At 36.8% G+C, this 14,696-nt stretch overlaps 2 protein-coding genes across 4 annotated transcripts in view; both read left to right on the forward strand.

Annotated features, from left to right (window-relative positions):
- Window positions 1-14,696, forward strand: part of LOC124221964 (dipeptidase 1) — a 1,639,756-nt gene that overhangs the window by 1,611,909 nt on the left and 13,151 nt on the right. The window lies entirely within an intron of this gene.
- Window positions 12,130-14,071, forward strand: LOC138191121 (uncharacterized). Its single transcript, XM_069137078.1, has 4 exons — window positions 12,130-12,652; window positions 12,819-13,037; window positions 13,544-13,939; window positions 14,004-14,071. The coding sequence occupies exons 1-4, from the start codon at window positions 12,391-12,393 to the stop codon at window positions 14,069-14,071; spliced, it is 945 nt and encodes a 314-aa protein (XP_068993179.1). The 5' UTR covers window positions 12,130-12,390.

Genomic DNA, 14,696 nt, shown 5'->3' on the forward strand with positions numbered 1-14,696 from the left:
TTCGAAAACAAACATAATTCGGACGAACACCAAAATGCGTATCGATTCTTTTTACCTTTATTTCATGTGAAAAAGAGTATGAATAGAGTGAAAAAATACGAGGTCATTTTTTGATGAACGTGACGTAGAATTCCCCATACGTATGTTGATATAGATATACATTCTTAATATTTCGACGAAAATTATATTCACCGGCGTCCGTATTTCTACGCAATGCGATCACGTGACTGATAATAGTCTAATAGCCGGTATTCATAGTCAGGTTCGATTTGCAGGACTGTCTTGAGTCAGCTCGATGCATAGCTTGATCGGCTGAGAGCTGTTCCTAATATAGTCTCGAAAATAATACGTAACTATTTACGAATACCGGCCAGACATCGTCACAGGTCATTTTAAATTGAAAATTGCAACGAATAGCTGTGAGCAAATTCATGATGTTACAACGAAAATATCATCAATCTCCCAGGTCTCACCACGTGGAGGTCGCTATCAAACAGAGACCCACCTAACCCGTCCCTACCTCCCAACCATGATCGGGTTTGCACTAAATAAATACAAATTGATGAAAAATAATATAAAATGATAAAAGTGAAATCAAACTCGTTCAAACTTAATAAACATAATCACGAAATCTGTATGAAAAGGAACTCATAGAAATTAAATTGAAACAGTATAAGTGAAACATGACAGTAATCTTGATAGCGAAAATTGATATCATAACAAGGCATCGAGGATTGTATACATTATATGGCTGAATAAATTCTATAGAGAGCGCAAACTATGGAAAGTAGTACGTCACGAGTGCAGGTTTCAGATAGTAATGAAGAAATAGGCTATTGAATATTTGGATAATATATAGGTATACACGCAGTTTGGTCAGACTGCAGAAAGTATTCCTGGAATGAATAATCAGATATATAATTATAACGATATGACTAGCAAATTTTTGGCACAGTAATAGACATAACTAACTAAACATAAATCACAGAAATATTGCACGTAAGCTATACCGGGACAATCTCTTGAAACTGTACATACAATGCGCTTGCGCGAGTTTTATCGGCTGCACGGACAGGCTGGCAACTCCGAGTTTCAGCTGTCAAACTCTGTTTCTGGCAGCGATGTAGTTCATACGAATTTTTGAGGTTAGAATGTCAAACAGTCGAGATAGTGACTCGGAAAGTTGATGCTAATGCTCTTTGAAAATTGGCTTTAATCGACTGAAATGAGAAATCTGTTTGAATGTTGGGTGCTTGGAAGAAACGCAGCAGGTAGGTGGGAACACTTTATTTGATCACTTTTATTATTTCAAACATTAGAAATTACAATGAAATTTTTTTCTGTCAACAGGCGATACGGCCAGATTAATTGCATCTCTAATATTTACTGTTATCTGCCCATTCAATTTGTCAGACGTACAAAGATCATCGCCACTTTCAAGCAACTAAGCAACTTTCTCACTCTCTTGTGATTTCAGGCGGTAACATGGAATTTTATCACTTCTGAAAATGGGACATTAAACCGAGTGTTTAATAAATTTAGGTATCACACTATCTGTAACAGAACTGTGAATCTTTTTTTTCTTGAAAATAGTTCAACAAAATTTACAAATAGTCGATAGTCAATGTATTTTTTCCGATCAATCAATTATTGCTACTACTTTGAAAAATTTTCCAGTGATTATCATAGTTCATTTCGCAAATTTTCAATGAAGTTCGATTGAATAAATGAAGGGAACCTAATACTCAAATTAAAAATTCAGGTAATATTAGATTTATTAAAATGATTTCTGTATTTCATGTTAGTGCAGTTCGAAACAAAGAAAATCTAATCGGAAGCGTAGAACTCAGGAACGTAGATCACATCCTATGACACAAGTTAAAAGTCAACTTTCTCAAAATGCGCCCTAACGTCACAATTAGCTTCAAGGACAATCATGTTTTAGACTAATGTCAGAACATTATTACAAGGACATTGACTTATCGGATTCAAGATTGTGTCCCTTGATCTATCAAAATACACGAATATCTAATTTTTAACGAAGTTCATGAAGATTTTTTTCTAAATAATGTAATCCGATACAATATCTTGTTCATAGTCCTCCGAACATCACCTTGTAACAAGAATATTTGGAAAGAGTCCGTTTGTTGCAGGAACCATTATGAAATTCTTGGTTTTCAATTCGTGCTACTAAATAACTTCTGGGTTTCAGGTTTCATTTCTAAACTCTAAATGAGATTTTTTTTGCTCCAGACAATGCTAATACGAAATGCAGAAATAATTGCGGTAAATGGAGATTTACAAGCTCTCAGTCTTAGAAAAGGACTCTGTGAAGAGTGTAAAATTGAATTTGGTTTTAAGTTATCGTGCAACTAGCCAGCCAGATGACACCGTCAACTCTAATTAAATTTAAAGCCATTTTCAACTGGAGTTATTTAACAATTCCAGATTTAGATTGATTCAGTTTGCCTAGCAAAATTCAACCCCACAATCTAATTGAGGACTTGAAAAACTATTTATCTGAATTTAATGCCGAAGAGAGTAAGAGTAAGCTTCAAAATAAGATCCTATCTCAAATGGCATAAAGTTTGAAAAACAATGCTGGTCAATAATAATGCTTGAATTCCAATGGTGCACAGAATGATTCCCTGGTAGAACGAATTGGCAGCAACGGTTAAGTAACAAACTTATCGCTATTGGCTCGATCAAAGTGAAATGATGGGATATTCAGCCATTATCATCAGTAGTATATCCCTCTCTTCAATTTTGCCTCAACTGATGTTAAGAAGGTGGCGATGGCCTGATGAAATTCACTCTGGCACCTGATGTCTGACGGAATAACCAGGTTCTATGGTTATAATAATTGCACCGCTCGAGAAACCAGGATCCTTACCACCTAAACGTTTTGACCATCAGGTAAGGCATAATTTTCCTCGTGTTAATCAAAGTTTAAACTTCGAGCCTGTTGAAAAAAAACGAATTTTATCATTGAATCCATGTTAAAATATTGTACTTGTCATAGATCACGTAATTAGAAATTTACCTACATGCTTCCATGCCTGACAAATTTAGTCCCGCTTTGACAATGAATTATTTCGTACCTGAAAAAAGCTATTATTATCAGACAGGATCTTGTGGTATTTTTGGATACAACTAATTTCCAATAAAATGCACAAAACATAAATCGTTAATGAGACGCATTTCTAATTTTATGTAAATAAAAATCTGTTCACAATAAACGTTGTTTTTAGTCACCTACCTCTGTTTGTCCAGACTCCCACTTGTTAATGACATTTCACATTGAATTTCAGATTTTTTCTTCCAATAAATAACATGCAATTCCTGTATGATTTGATATTTGCGTCGGTTGAATATTTTCCGATATCGACCACGGTATTGCTGAACGATAGTATTCTTAGACAATTAACGCTACGTCAAAATAAACAGCAACATAACCTCAATCCGCGGTTTTATGCACGAGAGATTTACGGTTCTTGAGTCTTGTCTCATTTTGTGTACGTTGGCCCCCTGCTCAGCAGACGAAAACATGGCCGCGGGGCGATTTCACCGACCAATGAGATCGAATTATTTGGTGCATGCGCATTGTGTGTATAGTTTCAAGAGATTGTCCCGGTATACAAAGCTATTATATTTATGTACATATGTACATATATTTATATTACAGTTTTTTGTCATCTGTCGGTCGTGAATTTACTGTTTCTTGAGAGGGTTCTTTATTTACTTATTTGAGGGGGTTCGCGGATTGAGAGTTGTCGGGCGCGTCTAGAATCTACGTTCTCGGGTAACAAACAAAAGTAAAAGAAATCTGCTAATTTATTCTCCATTTTTTCGATCCAGAATTTATCGTCACGTTTTATTTTATCAAAAATCAATCCCTTTGGCGTCTAAATTATCAAATAGCACCACTTCCTACTCGTAATTTGTAGAAGACCTTGGACCTGATACATGTAATTATGAGAAAGCTCTAACTTGGCTTTTCCACCGATTATTTTCGTCTCAAATATCAATTTTGTATCCCAAAAAATCTATCGAGTGAGCGTGGCAAGCGAGCAAAATTTTTAAACGTTCAAGTGAAATCCCACAAAAAGTACTGATATCCCCAAACAGCACCTCTGGTGCAAAAACCTTCCGCCAAGTATATTAATGTGACAGCCACCCACAAAACAGCCACCTACAAAACTCTCATCAAATCAGATATTACAGCCAAGTATAATTTATTCAGAAACTAATGATGATTTTGATGTACTATAATTAATTATGACAAAAAAAAAATTGAAATCAAAATTGAAATTGAAAAAAAAAAATTTTTTATTGAAAAAAAAAATGGAGATAGTGGTACATGGCGGGCCTTTTCAAAACAGGCACAAGAAAATACAAGTCGAGCTACATACATAATCGCTATATAAACATGGGCCCGCCAAGTACTACGTACTCCGATTTCTTTTTTTATCAAAATTTTTGTTTTTTTTCTTTCAATTTTAATTTTGATTTCAATTTTTTTTTTTCGTCATCTTTAGTTATAGTATATCAAAATCATCATTAGTTTCTTAATAAATTATACTTGGCAGTAGTATCTGATTTGATGACAGTTTTGTAGGTGGCTGTTTTATAGGTAATGTATGCATGTATGATTACCCCAGAATTACGTCAAGTTTATTTCTGAAAACAAAACGCGCGTATTTTAGTGGCCTCATACGTACGCGCTGTATTCACTTTGTGTGGAAAATTCGGCCAGATACCTTGTATATTTACCTTTAATACTTAGGTAGTCACAATAAGTGATGAGAATATTCCTTATGATCGACAAAGTGTAAACACTAATGCAAATTGCCGAATAGTGATTTTGATCATTTGACCTGAACATGTAACAAATTGATGACATATTTTAGCGACTAATGCAAACCGGGCTAGTACCACACGTCACAATGGATTCTAGTTTATATTTTCGTATGTATAAAAAACTTGAGAATAAATTTATACTGCTATTATGAACAGCAATATCGGCTCTTGAAAGTACCTTCTTAGATAAGATCCCTGCGATTGTTCGTACACAAGTGATTAAATCTCGAAGTCGGAGAGGATGCGACATCAATCATATAAATAATTCAATTTACCTAATTTTTTCCTGAAATTTGCCGAAATCTTTGTGCCAGGTCGTTTCTTCTTCAAAAACAGGTTCCTTCTCTTCTTAGCCATCGCGGGAATAAATACTAAGTCGAAATAATAAAAAAACACGGTGGAAAAACACAAACAAAAAAAAAAGCGCGGAACACTATCCACGTGCCGACCGACGAGGATTCGAAGGAGGGGGATTGTAGTGGGGGGGTTTCAGTCTACTCTCCTCGCCTGTAATTTGCATGGTGGCCGGCCAACGCGGTCGTGGCGCTAGCAGCCGCCCACCTTTCGCGCGAAAAATTTGCTGTTTTATGCTTCGCGATTTTCCTTCTCATTTCCTCATTTTTGAAGATAATTAGGTTCTCAGGGAATCACTTTAAAGATGAAGAATAGATCTGTGCCGCCTGTTTTGCCGAATTTCGAAAAAAAAGTCACTGTCCACTGTGTTTCACTTCAAAGATAACGTAGTTTCAAGTACGTTTTTCGCAAATCTGAAAGCGAAATCGAAAATTCGGCAAAAGAGGTGACATAGATCTATTCTTTATCTTCAAAATGACCCCCTAGGAACCTAATTACCTTTAAAAATCAGGAAATGAGAAGGAAAATCGTAAGTCTCTGTTCGCGCGCGCTCTTCGAGGCATAGGCAACGCCCTTAATTGAAAATTGAACGTAGAGTGTCGAGACGAGCGATGATTCTGATTTTCGTCGCGCTGCTGTCACGTGATTCTTCCTCAAATTTTCGTTATTATAATTGGGCCAGCAGGTCACGTAGGTCGGGTCTATAGGTAGGCGGCGATAATCCCTCGTTGTTTGTTTTCTTCTTCTTCGATGACAGGTATCGAGGTATCGGGACGTCGGACGGTGGTCGGAGATATTTTCCCTCAGCTGTGCGGTGTCGTTGGTAAGAGGGGAAGTCGTACCACTCGTGTGTTGTTATATTGAAGTGTGCGAGAATATTGCGTTACCAATATCTTGGACTTGCGACCGATTGTACTTCACTCCTTGCCTGACTGGTACTCCCCGTTGTGGCTATTTCGTTGGCGCTGCATCCCGGCACTCGCTCATCGGAGCCCTTATGCCAGAACGATCTGGTGGTAATGGCCCTCGACCCGGATCGCCACACTAATCCACCAGATCCACGTGGTCAGCATAGTCTAGCCTATTCCACGCCACAGCCCTTCGATAGGACGGTTTATTAGGAGAAAACCGTCCTCTATTTGATAGACAACGACTTAGTAGATGTCGTGGTCGGTTCAGCCTCAGGCTGATGAGTATCGTCGACGGGAGGCTTTGTTGTGTTTTTGACGCACAGCCCTGTACGCCGTCTGGCGATTCATCCGAGCGGTAAAAGCATTGATTCGTGGTTCGGCTCCTGGCCGATAAGTCTAAAGTAGTTGGAGGTACTGTTTGTGCATCACGCACGACCCTGTTCACAACTTAGATAGGCATCCATCGGGAGTGGCTTCAGCAATATTCGTTCGTCCGTAGTTGGTGGTGGTCGGTGTTGAGCTGGTACGTGACCCCTGTCAGGAAATGTCCTGGTATCTCAAAGCGGAGATCTCGTAGTCGCTTCTCGTAGAGCGTTACAAAATGAGAAGATATGATAGAATTAGCTTAACAACGAGAATTTCACTTAAAGACAACTAGTCGTTCTTTTTGGAGTATTGGCCTCAGACGTGCTTTCATTATTTTTAATGATATTCTGTAAGTAGGGAAGTGCGATAGTTAAACCATGTGACGGGATATGAAATACCACGTCACAATACATATATATATATATATATATATATATATATATATACGAATATGTATACATATATTATATGCATGGTATATATTGCATATGAATACAAAAAAAAATTCACGTCTTTTTGAATTTGCCTGAAAAAAAATATTGACTGGGGTCACTACTCCCGAACGCTGTTGATCTTGCGCATATGCGAAAAGTCGTCAAATTCAAGTCCAAAAGTCTGAAAAAATATACAATGCGTACAAACACGAAAGAAATATGACATATAATTGGATTCTCTCGACAAAAAATATTTTAGGGGTAACTACCCTTGAACGCTATTAATATTGCGTTTACGCCAGAAAATAATCATATTTAAGTCTAAAAATCTAAAAAAAATATACAATGTATATGAACACGATGGAAATACGACATATATTCGGATTTCCTCTTAAAATAATGTTGTAGGGGATAACAACCCTTGAACACTGTTTATCTTACGTTTATTGAATTAAAAGAGAACATCGAAGATATTTTATTACCCTAGTAGAAATTTGATTAGGTCTTCCGTGCTACAGACTAGCACCTGATCAGGAAAGCCAAGTCTGGAATTCCTAGCCAGAGCCATGTCAGGCGCAACCGTGGTCAGCCGGTTCTGGATTTACTGATCCTGGGCCTGAGCAGGCGGGTCATTTTGAAGACTGCCAAGCTAGGCCCCGGTTCAACTGACAAGGACCCGACCAGTTGGGCTGAATTTAGTGCGCATGCGTGCCAAATATATATATATGTTTCGATATTCGCCGTAATCGTTATGTCATTTCTAACCTATATCGCAGTTGAACAGTGAATCCTGTCAAGAACAATCAACTGCATGGGCGAACTCACTTTTTATTTTATTCATAACGCATGTTTCACTATAATTGTAAATCAAAGTGCAATGGAACCTTCTCATAAGCGTGCGGCCAACGAATCTGCGCGGCGCAGAATGAAAAAATCTCGAGCCATCCGACGGGCGATTAGCGAATTTGCATCAAATTCAAGTAGATTCGAATTTCATAATACCTAATTAAGGACTATAGTTACACAAGGAATAATAATCTTTTGTGTTCTTTCTGGATGATATTTCACAATTTTGCAGTGTATATCCGATACCACTTGTCCAGTTTTGCTCAGTTAATTGAATCGTCTTTCTTCTTCTGGACATTCTTTATCAATTACTGCAATTTAAAAATGATGATATTATTCAAAAATTTCCAGGTCAAACAAATACATCTAAAATTATAGTATCTCATCTTTGGATAGTCAATTTGGGCCTCGGATCAATCCCAGCGAAGATAGATTATTTTACTTCGATTACTTTCCATAAGATATAGGAATCAATATGCATTGATCAAGAATTTTTTTATCTCTTCAGGTATATGTTTCATGAATCCGTTCCTATCCATTATAATTTATTAAATTTGAAAATTGGCTTTTCACTTCTTTTACTAAACTTGAAGTAAATATGTTGGTATTTCAGTTGTTGTTTTTATTTCATCAAACGTTTTTACACTTATCGCATGAAATAGATTATCGGGGACAAAAACAAAACTTTAATCAGTCATGTTTTGTACAGAGAAATCTTTGTAGTCACCCATCGAAGCAATGATTAATAGATTTCTTGATAGTGACTACTCTCAGTGAACACATGACCTAGATTTGACATCACTGGTAAGTCATAGCTAAGTAATTAAAATTTTACGTAATGTTGACATACCAGTGACATTCTTTGTGACTAAAATATGATTACGAATAAATAACATCATTCTGACATCATAATGAGATCAATGTGTTCACTGGGCTATATGTATACAGATTTAGAAATATTAATTTGTATACATATTTTCAAATTGTCAATCACACCCCTTTTTACAAACTCCTGCAGTATTTGAAAACAAAAGATAAGAAAAAAAAAAAGAAAAAGAAAGTGGTGGCATACCTGTTGTTGGGACAATAGTAAATAAATTATAGTAGTTTTACTTAAGGAAATATCCTAGTGAAAAAGTCGATTTTTGTAGTACAAAGTTGTAGTATAAAAGGTCAGAGCTTTGCACCCATGCCCAAGTTTGTAAATTTTAAAGTTTGTAGTATTAAGTGGCTAGATTTTGATTTTCAACCTCCTGCGATGAAAATTCAGAAAACAGACCTCTTTGCAAGACTTCAAAGGGGTTCTGTGAAAAACTTGTTGCATCTCAATTTTCATCGCAGGAGGTTGGAAATCAAAATCTAGCCACTTAATACTATAATCTACAAAATTTTGCATCATGCTTTTGAAGATCTGACCTTCCGTACTATAACTTCATACTACAGAAATGGACTTTTTCACTAAGGTTCCCTCTTAAGAAACGAATTTACTTCAATCTAATGATAAAAGAAAAGAAGCTAACAAAGTATTTCGATCGGTTCTATAGAAGAAATGGATTTCACCCATGAATCCTCCGAAGATGAAGGTCACATGACACCGGAAGAAGACGACAGAGAAGACGAGCACAAGCAGGATCACGAGCAAGAGGAAGAAGGGTTAGACAACGAAAGCGAACAATTAGAAAGAGGAGAAGTAGAGGTAGAAGACGAAAGTGATCAAGAGCGAGAGGATGCAGAGGTTGAAAATGAAAGCGATCGCGAGCAAGAACTAGAAGAGGATGAGTTATACTATAGTGCAGAAGAGAACGATGTGGATGATGGTGTTGAAGAGGATGACAGTGACGAAGACCTCATCTCGCAGGAAGATGAGAATGAAGTTGACGAAATTGGAGAGCTGAGAAAATGGGCAATAAACTGCAATATCTACCAATCACATCTGGACAAGCTTCTATTGATATTAAGACAAAGATTATTGCCAGATCTACCTAAGTCAGCGAAAAGTTTTCTGAAAACTACATCATCCATATACAATATTGAAAAACTTCAGGATAGCAATGGAGCTTTTACATCTGAATTTGTATATTTTGGTGTTGCTAATGGCCTCAAAGCATGCATAAATAGTGAACTTCATGCCGATGAAACGATAAATCTTCAGATAAATATTGATGGGCTGCCTTTATACAGATCTAGTTCAAAACAGTTCTGGCCCATCCTTTGTAAAATAAATTTCAATCCAGATATTTATCAACCTTTCCCCATAGCTATATACTCAGGTGAAGAAAAACCAAATAGCGTAGATGAGTACTTGGAAAAATTTATCGAGGAAATGAATTTATTACAAGAGAATGGCCTTTTGATTGACGGAAGAACATTTCAGGTGAAAATCCAATGTTTTATTGCTGATACTCCAGCTCGAACTTATATTAAATGTACTAAAGGGCACGGCGGCTACTGTGCATGTGAAAGGTGTACTGTACATGGTCAACGATGTAATCAGCGAGTGATATACAGCTCAATAGAATGTCCCGAGAGATCCAATGCTACATTTCGGGCTGCAGAACAACGTGAACATCATAATGGAATTTCACCGCTAACCCGTTTGAAACCTGATGTTGATATGATCACACAGTTTGTCCTCGATTTCATGCATCTATGTTGTCTGGGCGTCATGAAAAAACTACTCAACTATTGGTTGCAGGGTGATTTAAATATTCGATTGAGTCGATTTTACAAAATTAAACTATCCGATAGAATGAAACACTTAAGATCCCAAGTACCATATGAATTTGAACGAAAACCAAGGTCAACTTTTGAAATTGCACACTGGAAGGCAACGGAATTTAGATTTTTTCTATTATACTGTGGTCCCATCGTGCTTAAAAATATTATTAGTTTACCATTGTACAAGCATTTCTTACTACTGCACGTTTCTTGTAGAGTATTGAGCACTGAAGCGCTGTGTTTGAAACAAAAGTATACGGACGTCGCTAAACTTTATCTAAAAAACTTCTTCTTACTAACACGGGAATATTATGGAGCAGAATCTCATATCATGAACTTACACAATCTTATTCATCTAGTCAGTGATGTCGAAAATATGAAAGCTCCTATTAGTAGATTTACAGCATTTCCTTTCGAAAATCTTTTGGGGAAATTGAAGAGAATGCTGCGTTCAGGTAACCGACCATCAGCCCAAGTTTGCCGCAGAGTTCATGAATCATTTTTCGTGCAGAAAAAAAAAGTCACCCTACCTCCAGAAGTGCAGATCTTAAAACAGGGTGCGGAAGATGCTGATGGTACTATTCCAATATCAAGACTAGAGTATCGAAGTTTTACCCTCACTACCGCTGCGCCTAATAATTATGTGCTTACCAATACTCAAGAAATAGTCAAAATTGAACGAATATTCATGAGAGGCGAAATCATTGGAGTTAGTGAAAGAAAGTGGAGAAAGAAAAAGTCGCTGTTCACATACCCTTGTGATTCTAAAATACTAAAACAGTGGGAACTTGAAAAACAACCATCTTCAACCACACATATATACGATTTACAATCAATTGAAAGTAAAATGATAATTTTAAGCCTTAAAGAAAACAATGAAAAATTTTATGCAATGCCTTTTCTTCATATGTGAAATTTGGACTGATATAATTACGGCAAACGTCGAAGTAATAATATAAAAAATATTGTGATGGCTACATCTTTGAATCTATTAATCTAATCTGTGATGTCCGAGTCGTTGATTAATAAGCCAAGATTTTAGTTGGTTAATATTGTACTTTGTTTAATATAACAATTATGCGTCGATGAGAGCACGCACTTGTGCCTGGTGTCGCAGCCTAATGGGAACATGTGTAACTATGTGACGTCATTAGCCGATCGGGACAAGTCGAATCAAGTCGAATAGACGCGCGGCGCACGTGTGGAGAATTATATACTCGTGATTGTTGGTTTTCGTGGTCGGAATTTCTCGTTATTGGTAGAATCCTACGTTCTTCGCGAAAAAGTGCTCAATTTTCGTCGTAATAACAGGTAAGCAGGTCAATAATTATAATTTTCTCGTGGCATTATGTCTATAGTTGCATCTCATTTTACCAATAACATACAACTATTTATCGCATTACCAGATTGTATTCTCACAGAACCTATAAAGTGACGATATTTCAACACATATTATAACACATTCGTATTTTTCTATAACCACAACGGTATTTTGAATACTTCTTGTATACACGTGTAGATAGACAACGGCATTCCTAACAATAAAGTTATAAAAATCGGGTTTCATTGCATGATCGCGCAAATCGCCACGTGGGAATTTCTCGCGTCTGGCTTCCAAATTCAACGCGATGGTTCTCGAATTCACAATTGTTCCATGTGGTGCATATAATCAGATTTGAAAAAGTCAGTTTTGCTGTTTTCATGTCTAGAAGCTGTTTTTTGAATATCTAATCGAAACAAATTCATTTTTATATCATTGTGTCCACTACAAGATTGGGTTGACAGGAAATATGTGTACATATGTATTTTAATTTTGCGGGTAATATTCGAAACAAAATTCAATTAATGTAATTAATTTGACCAAATTACCGATTTATGTATTTCAGACTATTTCTTCCAACATGTCCAAAGTTGAAAGGTACTTGTATCAGCTAGTGAATTTCAAAAACACTTCATCGACGCAGTCAAAATTATTAGATATTGACATACTTCCTTCGACGTGGATCACGTTTGACGTTGACAGTGGCCAATGTGTTGGCAAATTTATGCCGCCACCTTACAATGACGAACAAGGAGTAGCTGCAATGCACGACCTTGTGAAAAACTGTGCACCACCACCAAAAACTTGGCCCACACATCCGTTGGAGCTAAGAGGCCAAGCGAGTAAGTCAATCTCCATATTACATTCGATTTACATAATATGTCGATGGTTGACGGGTCCTAAGAAAACAGATGAAATGCGTCTATTTCCTCAGGACCCGTCGATATTATGAATCGGAATATTTGACCCAATTGCCATTAGACTTTCATGATATCGTTAATTTTCCAGAGACGTACAATAATGCATTGGAAAAGTTAGAAATATTAAGAAAAGAAAAATATGCCTATACCAGTGATTCAGATAAAAGACCTGAGGAAACTGCAAAGGAACTAGAGCGATCATATCGCCCTAAAAACATCAAAATAGATGTAGTAAAGACTCAAGCTTTATTCGATGTGCCTGAGCTCAGTGACGAGATCATTGAATCTGATTGTTCTTCTGTCATGTGTAAGTACTTCATTTATGAAGTCATGATTCATTTGGGCAGCAACTCAAGCATATGAAGCTGAAGCTTAGCTTAAATTGCTGCCCTAATTTCATACTGTAAGCTTGTTCTACGATTCGCTTACGAGACTATTACATATTCTGAATCATGGTCGCATAGCGTACAATCTGTCAGCCCTCAGCTTCTCATGTGGTAGAGTATCGTTGATAGCTATTAACTAATATATAAGTGCTAAGCATAGTTCCTAGTCATAATTAACAAGGTGGACCTCCGTTGTGTTCCATTTGGAATAATCTTAATTGACCATTGGATTTAAAACCATGTAGAATAATTATAGGTAGAATAATTATAGAAGGTCAATGATGGTCAAAATTCAAGCAAGTTGCCCATGACATGAACCAATTACTGGAAAGTAGATAGGTTATGGCTATTCACAACATCTCCACAACTAAGGAACTAGTCAGACGTCATTGATCATTCTTTAGCTAAATGGAATTATATCCCACAGCTGCAGTTGCAGGCAATGGTTCAGACAGAAGTACTAAGAAAAGTTCTGTACGGCAGTCAAGAAACAGACTTTGGGAGAAAAAGGCACGTTCTCCAAGTGTCTCACAAGACTCTTCCGATTGCAACGATTGCAATGTACGTGCCTCATCCCAAGCCATCAATGCTTTGCCCAAAAGTGTGAAGCCAAAACCAGGTTCTAAGAAAGACTTCCCAATAAACCAAAGAGATATGAAGGGTAAAAAAAAGCGGCATTCCCTAAGTCCTTGCTCTCACTCCCCCGACTCTAACAATAGCAATGTGCGTGCCTTATCACAACCAATCGATACTTCGCCCAAAAGTCACTATCCAAAATCGGCACCAAAGAAAGACTTTCCGCGAAAAAAATTAGATATGACAGGTAATTCGTTTATTGTTGAAATTTTGATAAGACAATCAAAACAACTCGCTATATATCTTTCTAGGTACGCAGAATAAATTGAAGTTTGTTCAATCCAAGACCCCCTCAACTAATGCTTCTTCCATTAGTTAACATCAAAGTTCACATAGAGCTAAAAATGTGGTACCAAAAAAATCACACTCGACAAGTGGTAAAAGTCATTTGCAATCATCAATTAATCAGAATTAGATAGTGTAATATTAAAAGTCAGAGAATTTATAACCTTTTCAGTAGCTGAAAACTATCACAAGTCAGCTGTGTTGCAAGGGATCGATGATGATACTGGCCCACAAGGTTCTAGTTCGTATTCGCCAACTCGTTCACAGAATTCCAAAAACCTACCAACACATCTGATAAGTGGACCACAATTGGCAAAAGGTCTCAGACACCACGTACTCATTATTACGGCTTAATCTCCCAAATTTGTGACTCGGATTTTATTCATGGTAGTATAATTTGCAATCCTATTTATTTTTAGATGAGAATATTGTAAGAATGTTAAAGTCTCTCAGCGTTGACGTACAGGATTTGGTAAAGGAAGTGCGATCCTTGCGCAATATCATTGAAGTCACCAATGGTGCCCAAAATATTCAATTACCAGAAGAGATTGAAGACATGGAAATACCTATATCAAACATGGCGAAATTCGTAATTTTTGACGAAAAATTAAATAAAGAGAATTCTGGATTCCGTAACAGAATGGTAAGTTTTAGTGATC

This window comes from Neodiprion pinetum, chromosome 6, assembly GCF_021155775.2.
Source record: "Neodiprion pinetum isolate iyNeoPine1 chromosome 6, iyNeoPine1.2, whole genome shotgun sequence".
NCBI classification, from domain to species: domain Eukaryota; kingdom Metazoa; phylum Arthropoda; class Insecta; order Hymenoptera; family Diprionidae; genus Neodiprion; species Neodiprion pinetum.

What these genes read in the sequence shown, in the direction of transcription:
- LOC138191121 (XM_069137078.1), top strand. Translation starts at nt 12,391, where the DNA reads ATGTCCAAAGTTGAAAGGTACTTGTATCAGCTAGTGAATTTCAAAAAC. An exon ending in GGAGCTAAGAGGCCAAGCGA is followed by an intron (nt 12,653 to 12,818) that starts GTAAGTCAATCT and finishes TTAATTTTCCAG; the next exon opens with AGACGTACAATAATGCATTG. An exon ending in TGATTGTTCTTCTGTCATGT is followed by an intron (nt 13,038 to 13,543) that starts GTAAGTACTTCA and finishes TATATCCCACAG; the next exon opens with CTGCAGTTGCAGGCAATGGT.